The following is an 8,811-nucleotide window of genomic DNA, read 5'->3' as shown; positions in this document are numbered from 1 at the left end:
ATGTCCAATTATCTGTCAGCGAAAATTTATTTCCTCTCAAAAGTTAAAATATTGATCCATTTTTTTTTTTAAATGTGGTTCTAATTCTACAAATTGTGTGTGTGTGTAGATCACAGAGTGCTGGTTTTATTTTGACAATAGTGCATACTGTGTTATTGCCACAGACAGCCATGTGGACTGGTGAGCTTGAACAGCCCAGGGGCTTTTAAAACTGACCCCTGGCTGGACCCCTGTTCATCCTGAGGCACTAGACTGAATTTAGTAAACTCCCATGTCATTGGACAATTTATGCATGTTAGGAGTTAGCCGTGTCAACGTTGATATATGTGCCATAATTGCCTTGCTGTGAAGTATGGACAGAACATGCTTAGACATCAGCACAGGGATTGCTTTAACCAAATAGGAAGTTCCAAGCAGGCTTACAAGAGTACAAGAACAGAGAGTTCCTCTTTTTTGACCAATAGTTCTACATAACGTTTCCTGTGAGATAAATTTGACTGCGCTCATGGCTGTGTCACTTATGAGGCGAAGGAGCAGGTCGATTTGCAGTTTGCACTGAAGCTGTGGGTTTCTCAGAGCGGATTAGGTCTCCTTATGAGTAACTGCACTCCTCTCCTCGTCTCGGTCACAGTAGTGACTCTGTGCCTGAGCATCGTCCTCATCCAGGAGGTCAGAGTTTTAAAAACGGATCTCAAGGGAATTAAAAGGGATCTCCTCTGCCCTCTGGTTCATCAGTCACTGAAAGAGTTTGGATATGGACTGTTTATGTCTAACATGTCGGAGGTAGGCCACGTCAATTCATTATTCCGTTTAGCTCTCTGTGGCAGAATGGAGAATTTATGCTCTTGATGTGTCTTGTAAATGCTATGACATGATTGGTGGTGGGGAGAAACTAAAAAGGTCATTCTTGTGTCGTTCCACCAACACCCAAAACAACACGAACAAACTGCGGTGGCTCATCAGCAGCATTCATTTGTTCGGCCTCGGAACAGACACGAGGAAGACGTCTGGACCAGTAAGTGCCAATGCCGAGGCCATGTGTTTGCAATTTATGCGTCATGCTTTATGAGAAATTTTGATTTTGAAGTCATTTTATGGTGCAGGGCACATGTCCAACGCTTGAAACAGACAGTATAACAAGGCAGTGTGACACTTTGACAGCAGTGTTTTCTCTCAGCCCAGGCATCATTCTTGCAGATGACAGCCATGGCAAATGAAAAGCCCATACAGAGAGGTAAATATATTAAATAATAGAATGAAGAAAAAAACAAAAATTATCAGGACCCAGACTCCCACCACCCAGAAATCGTATTTCTCTCTCTCTCTCTCATACACACACACATATGTAACATATTACTGTGAGAAGAAAAGTAAAAATAAATATGAAATATCTTAACTGTCCAAAACTACCAAACTTACTCACACAATCATATTTCTTGTGTAATAAAACTCAGGTAATGTGACGGTAATTCCATGGACTGTTGCCATCCAACAAGGTTCCGCTGTCACAGCATCAGATAACAAAATAGTCGTCCAACAAGACAGTTACTTCATGGTATTTGGCCAGGTAGGCTATATGATACACCTCTGCTTCCCTTTGAGCCCTCCTTAACTAATGTACTTGTGTGCATTCCATCAAAAATATTAAGTGGGCCCGTGTCCAGTTAAACTGGCCACATACTGCCCAGAACCAGACGTACAGAATCATGAATGAGTCTTTTACCAACAATTTTTCATACCAGCCACAAGATGTCACCATAATGATTCATGATAGTTATGACAAAGCAGTGACTCACAATCAGAAGTGTGATCAGTGCTTTTTGAAGTATATTTCCAGGAAATTAAAGTTATTATGGTTTACCCACTGCCAGTAACTGAAAATGCATTACTTGTCAATGCAAATACCAAAATAGCATAGTATGCATTCTTATAGCAAGGAACAACTAACAATTAACAATGACTTCTTTTTTTTTTTTTTTTTTTTTTTTTTTTTTTTTATTGGTGTTTACAACATAGAGGACAGACAAGTAAACAACGGTAATGAAAACAAACAAACAAACAAACAACATTAACCAAAATCATACACAAACAAACAAATAAGCATACATATTTTAACTATATAACCCAGTCATGTTCATATTTAAGCTGTAAATTAACTCCATGACATGAACAGAAAAATAGCATAAAGAGTATGACACATTGTGGCAACAGATAGATTCTTATCGATAACTATCAGAATAAAAATAAATAATAAAAACAAAATTATTGATCTTTATCCCATTTTTTCGTGATAGCTAATTTTCTCCAATCATCTAACTGTGGTTTTCTTTTATTTTTTATCATGTTCTTAGTCATTAAATAATGGTGTTTTAGAAACATGATGAATGGTTCCAATGTAATACATTTTTCTACATTGGAACCATTCAACAATGACTTCTTATCAACTGAGAAGAGAGATGACAACATTTCCAGCTTAAAGGTGTTAAGAATGCATTAATCATACGTGTAAATGTAGCCACAGTATGCTGTTGAAAACCTGAGAATGGGGCAACTAACAAAAGCTTTTTTATCATCTGTGTCTGTGCACACTTGGTGCGTAACTCACCTCAGGCTGCTCTAAAAAGAAAACAGGTATAAGGATGAGAGAGAGAGAGATAGAGAGAGAGAGAAAGAAAGAGACATATGAGAACAGATACGTCTTACAGGTTCTGTATCACGACCGAGGAGCCATCATGGGCCACCTGATCCGCCAGCAGCCATCCAGTGCGTCTGGAGGTGTGGGGGGATACCGAGACCTCTTCCGCTGCCTGCAGGAGATGCCCGGGGAGGACAACAGCGCCAACACATGCTACACCGCAGGTGGGCCACGCTCGCTTTGTACATGCTAAACACATGCTAACCTGACAGGACCAACCCCCTCTTCTTCTCCCATATGGTTAAGGTGGAAAGACAGTGCGCTTTTTTTACTGCGGCTCGCGGCCCATTACTTATGCTTCCGTCATCTTGCAATATGCTGTAAAGTTTTTTTTGGACTCCTATGTGTTGCACCTGGTGCATAGGTGCACCATGCAGCTGGAGCGCTTAGAATTCCCAGAGATTCCAGTCCATTCAGTCACTGCTTTAGAAGTGTCATTAAAAGGCCATTAGTGTTCCTTCAATGATGTCTACTTAGCGGTCATCATATTGGTTGGTCTCATAAACTGTTACATCTACATTTAATTATTTAGCAGGTGCTTTTTATCCAAAGTTCTCTCGGCATTTTTGTACAGATTATGACATAGCCAGTTTGCATGTTCCCCTGAAAGAGAAACCTATGACATGGATGTTGACATATAGCACTCTACCAAATGAGCTGTAGATCAAGACTTTGGCAAAGGTATTGCACACCAAATGGCGACACCACGGTGAAGTGTAAAGTGGCAAAGGAATTATTTGTGAAGGGAGAGTGAAGTTACCTATGCTTTTGTGTTGGTCAGGGTCAGGGACAGCTCTCATGTCACCCTAAACTTCCTCATGTGCTCTGCCCAACAGGGATTGTGAAGCTGGAACACAACGACCAGCTGGAGCTGGTCATCCCCGATCGGCCTCACGCACAAGTAGCCATGGACACGGAATCAACCTTCTTCGGAATCATTCAGCTGCAGTAAACAAAGGAACCTCCCCCAACCCCTTCCGCTTCACATATCTTGTCTGACAACCACAGAATGGGCTGGAATATATTCTGCATACTTGATGTTCAGTATACAGTGCTCTTTTCATTTGACGTTAAAAAAGAGGGGGTGGGGGGGGGGGTGGCTGCCTGTGTTATTGTACTCAGTTGACAAGACAAAAATAGGCGTACTGAAGGCTCTGCTCTCTGTGCAATCAGTAAGACCCAATGTCACGCTGACGGATGACACAGCCAGTCTCTGGGACCGGCAGATAACCTCACACCCGGAAGGTCGAGTACGAACTGTGACAGGCCACTGTCACTGCATCTGCGAAACAGGATGTTGAACTCTGCCACACAGAGCAAACGGAGACGAGATATTCTCACAGACGAGATATTCTCACAGGATTTCAATGAGAAGGAAAAAGAGAGAAGAAAAAGACAAAGCTTATAGGCTTAAGCAAAAGATCCGTCAGAACAGTTTCATTATAGATGCTTAACACAGATGCCTTGAATGGCAATTCCTTACAGCTTACTATAAATACACATGCACACCTACACACATCATCTCTGCATAGCTTACACTTTTTTTTTCGACCCTGCTACTCTGTCAATAGGTTTATTTCGGTCTCTTTGTTTACCATTCTCTGGCTTTGTCCCACAAGCACCGGCCTCAGAGTGCCACACACTGTTGTTTATTTGGCTTTCTATTTGGAAGAGGTTTCCATATCCCAGGATGGTATATCAGGAACAAACAAAAGAGGGCTTTGCCCAGCTTGCGGGGAGGGGGTGGGGGGTAGGGGGGTTGGGGGGCTGGTGCAATAATTATTGCAATCGTGTTGATGAATCATAGTGACAGACGATCAACAAAACATGTGTCACATGTTTGTACATTTGAAAGCTCACTGGAATTGTCTGTTTACTACTGAGGCAACAGTTACATATACTGACCACAACAGAGCACAGATGAGGAGAAAACAATTTGCAACAGAGTTACAAGCATTTTCCAGTCTCTTCAGAAGCTGGGGAGGGTGCTGACGATGACTGAGTTTGCTGCAGGAATTCTCAAAAACTGCTGGGATTTTGAGGGGGGGGGGGGGGGTTCTTCAATATTATGGAGGTATTACTAAAAATTGTGATTCCACTAAGATCTTTGTGTGGGATTATTGTGACTGTTGTGGCCAAAAGTTAAAATATTAGGGTTGCAATTGCAATGATTTTGAGTTAAATACAATCAATCACAAATAATGAAGAAATTCTACAACTTAGCAGTTTTTTGCTGAAACATTATGGTAATATGAGAACATTGCACCCTGTATTATACAAGGATACTGTAAATATGTAAATATACATTATTTAATCATTTTTTGTTGCTTTACAACAGCGGGAAAAAAACAATCCTAGAATATTGGTTTAATACAGACATAAATGTATATGGCTAACTTGGAACACTCAACAGCCAGATTTAACCGAGGGAAAGCCCCAAACTGTGTCTGCCTGGGGGATACGTAGTGGTAGAACTGAACGAGCTCCCCAGAGACCAATAACGCATGTGTCTGTAAAATGTTGTTTATTTGTTTTAATTTTTATTTTTATGGGCCCGTCTTCTCTTTTGTCTTTTATTTTACTTTTATTAAGTGTACAACTGTTTTCCTTGGTTTTTATTGTGATGACGGTCAATGTTTGTGTAGTTTTGTTTATGTTCTTAAACTTTTAATAAAAAGTTAATCACAAAAAAAGTAAATGTACTGTACATCATTTATACATGGATGTATGACTTGGTTTCTATGCCAGCCCTCTCTGTCTGTTTGTATAAGTGAATGTTTGTGTGTGTGTGTGTGTGTGTGTGTGTAAGAGAGAGAAAGTATTTATATCTACGTCCAATATGCACTAAAGGGGTGTCACAGCCCATGTGTTGACAAATAAAAGGATTACTTCAGTGAGTAAACCTCCTGTCCAGAGTGTTTTTTCCCTGACTGCATGCAACAGTATAAAAGCACTGGCTTGCCGCATGCAGTGTCATTCACCGACGCCCGCCCAGTCAGAGACAGTGGAGAATGATAATGGGACGAAGACTGGTTATGTTAATGCTCATGGCTCTGTATGCAGACTCATACAGCCACTTCAACAAACTCAGTGAGGACACACACACTAGGCTTAAGGTAAGGTAAAAAAAAGGGAAAATGCACAAAAATATATCCATATTTTGCACCAACAGCTTTTTTGTGGTTATTATTTTGAAATAGCAATTGTATCCCCACCCCTCCTTTCTAAACTAACCAAACCCATTTCTCTGTTTTGCATTTTTAAATGTTCAAATAAAAATATTAAGAGGAATCTTTGGAGCCAGAGGAATCTTTCCTCCATCCCTCTGGGCCTGGATGAGGGGCTGATAAAGCTAGATTTGTCAAACAATCTGATCAAAAACTTCACAACAATTAACCTCCCATTCCTGGAGAGACTGGATGTAAGCTACAACCATCTGAGTTTTATACATACAGGCGCTTTCAAAAACTTGGTCCAGCTCCACGACCTCAACCTGGCAAGCAACTCGTTAAACAACAACATAATCAGCAACAGTCAAGCCTTCAAAGACCTCCACGTACTGAGAAGTCTGGACATCTCAAAGAACAACCTGGACGAGGAGGCGGTAAAACAATACCTCAGCAGTGCATCTTCGCTGGATTGCCTGACAGCCACGGGAAATGTTGTGTCAAAACTAACAACCCAGTCTTTTGCCAACACCAAAAACCTGAGAGTCATTAACTTAGAGAACAATCTGATTTCAAAAATCGAAGAGGGAACTTTTAACCCCTTGAAAAAGCTTGCTAAACTGAACTTGGCCCGGAATAATTTGGCCGTTATCTGCGACTTTAAACTTTCCCAGGTGACTTATTTAAACCTCAGCAGAAACTCCATAGAGTTCTTCATAACACATGAGACTGAAGAGGTGTATAATCTAGAAGTTCTGGACTTAAGCTACAACAGTCTTCTCTACTTCCCCATTCTGCCAAAACACAACCACTTGAAATATCTCCATCTACAAAACAATAGACTGGGTGCATTAGGAATAGTGAACTCAGTCGCAGAGGCAAATCATCTTTATAAGGATGTAACTGGCAGCAACCACTCCCGAACAGAGAATGAGAAAGACAGTGTATATTCTGACTGGCAAATCATGCCATTAGTTCACTTAGACTTGAGCAGTAACCACTTTAGATCATTCCCCCTAACCATGTTCAGAGATCTCCAGTCTCTGGAAACCCTCAACATCGGTAACAACTGCCTGCAAAACATCAGCAATAATAATGCCCTCAGTGAAGATAGTCGGACAGATATCCATAACTACTCACTGCCATCCTTACTTCACATAAATCTAAAGGACAATAACATAGAGTATCTATCCTCCAACCTTTCCACTACTTTTCCTAAGATAGAGACAATGGTCCTTAAAGGCAATAGGGTAAGACCCTGCTCTGGACAATCGTTTAGCATATCTGATCTCACTACAGATGTGCAATGCATTTCCTTCAGTAACATCAGCACCCTGAAGCACTTAGACCTCCAGGAAAATGGAATAAAAACACTGCTCCATGATGTGTTTGCAAACAGTCCTTTGGTCTCTCTCAATCTGGCTGGCAATAAACAGTTAACCATTGCCAAAAATGCTCTTAAGGATGTGCAGAATACCCTACAATTTCTAAGCATTGGACAGAACAACGTGACCGATTCTCAGTTTGGTTTGGCATGTATGAGGGAACTGAGAATCCTGAATGTATCCGATAACAACCTGAAGAACCTTCCAAGTACTACTGCCTGTTCCCCGCTGTTGGAGTTGGACGTGAGGAATAACAGCTTGACTACTTTAAAAAATGTGACGATGTCTCATTTATCTATTATTTACATAAGTGGCAATACTTTCAACTGTTGTCAAGCCACATGGCTTCAAAATTTAAAACAGGAAAATGTAACAATCCCAGACTTGGACAGAACAGAGTGTTTCCATCAAACTGAAATCATCGCTCTTTCTGCTTTAGAGAATTCCAACATTATGTGTTTTGATAAAGTGACAAGGGGCTATGCCCTTCTGTATATAATCATTCTTTGTTGCGTGTTTATATTTGTATTAATTGCAACATTTGGCTACACACTAAGCAGAACGTCTTGCCGTTTTGTAGACCAATATTCTATGTTCAGTGCAAGCAGTATTTCCCTTACAAATCTTGTCAGAGATTAAGTTATGATTCAGAAGTTCAGAAGTTATGGTAAAAATGAGTAAGAAACTGAAGTACTGAGTGGTATGGTCAATAAAGTCTTCAATCCCTCTTTTACATTGGTCTCACATAAGACGACAAGAAATGATCCATATAAAAGGTTTGTGTTGTGTTTAAGTTTAAAACAGCAATGTAGAAAAGAAAAAGATATTTTGAAAGTTCATGATGCTCTGTATGACTACAATAAAGAAATGGAAACCCCGCTTGGTATGACTATTAGGCTACCAATATACTGCACTTTGTAGCGCTGTTTTTTTCTATTCTATATTTCTACATATACCTGCATGGAGTCTGGACATTTTTTAATACATTTATTCGGCATCTGTTGACAGCATTAACCTGGCAGCCCTGTGCTGATTTGGTTGTTCCCTAAAGTCACCTTTAATATAAAATTTACTATTCCACATAGGTCACCTCATGCTACTTATCTACTGATGATTGGCTTAAGAAGCTTAGGAAATGCACCGAGAGCTCCTTGCATGATGTTGCATTGAGTAACCGGCTTCGAATAAACCACCCAGTCTTAAATACTGGCGTGAGAGACATATCTCATTAATGGCCTCTTAGATAAGGTCATGGATAGTGTCACAAGAAGCCTGGGGAAAATGCAGCATTTCTCTAAAATCCCATCACACAAGCAGGGAGGGAAAACTGATAAAGACTTTGATGACTGACTCTGGCTTGGCTCCATGTTTTATCTTTAATTCAGAGCACACCAGAAGAAAAATATTTCATCATCTCCATGACCTGAATGAATGCCTTTTTATCAAAAACAGAAACAAAAACATCCTGCTTGGCACGTGTTGTAAGGCTACAATTTGAGTCACCAACAGCAAAATTGTGCAGTAAATGTCGAGAGATATATGCAACACTCTAAAGCACAACCAC

The 8,811-nt window shown here is 40.4% G+C and overlaps 2 protein-coding genes across 3 annotated transcripts; both read left to right on the top strand.

Moving 5' to 3' along the window:
- Positions 1-497: 497 nt before the first annotated feature.
- LOC143133153 (tumor necrosis factor ligand superfamily member 13B-like) lies at positions 498-4,428 on the top strand. Of its 2 annotated transcripts, none has more exons than XM_076292923.1 (6): positions 498-783; positions 967-1,015; positions 1,178-1,234; positions 1,455-1,567; positions 2,706-2,859; positions 3,532-4,428. In XM_076292923.1, exons 1-6 carry the CDS (start codon positions 595-597, stop codon positions 3,645-3,647), a joined length of 678 nt encoding a protein of 225 aa, XP_076149038.1. In that variant the 5' UTR covers positions 498-594; the 3' UTR covers positions 3,648-4,428. The 2 variants fall into 2 exon arrangements, with proteins under 2 accessions (XP_076149038.1, XP_076149037.1); XM_076292922.1 differs by having other exon boundaries at positions 964-1,015.
- A 1,228-nt stretch (positions 4,429-5,656) lies between these two features.
- LOC143132485 (transforming growth factor beta activator LRRC33-like) lies at positions 5,657-8,120 on the top strand. The gene is made up of 2 exons (XM_076292040.1): positions 5,657-5,811; positions 5,982-8,120. The coding sequence occupies exons 1-2, from the start codon at positions 5,707-5,709 to the stop codon at positions 7,884-7,886; spliced, it is 2,010 nt and encodes a 669-aa protein (XP_076148155.1). The 5' UTR covers positions 5,657-5,706; the 3' UTR covers positions 7,887-8,120.
- The last annotated feature ends 691 nt before the right edge of the window (positions 8,121-8,811 follow it).

Source organism: Alosa pseudoharengus, unplaced genomic scaffold (assembly GCF_046254945.1).
Source record: "Alosa pseudoharengus isolate Yale_2024_CS ecotype anadromous, Long Island Sound unplaced genomic scaffold, YU_APseudo_1.1 YU_APseudo_1.1_scf_19, whole genome shotgun sequence".
Classification (NCBI taxonomy): Eukaryota; Metazoa; Chordata; class Actinopteri; order Clupeiformes; family Clupeidae; genus Alosa; species Alosa pseudoharengus.
Note: the sequence above shows the minus strand (reverse complement) of the source record. Positions and strands in the feature narration are given on the sequence as shown.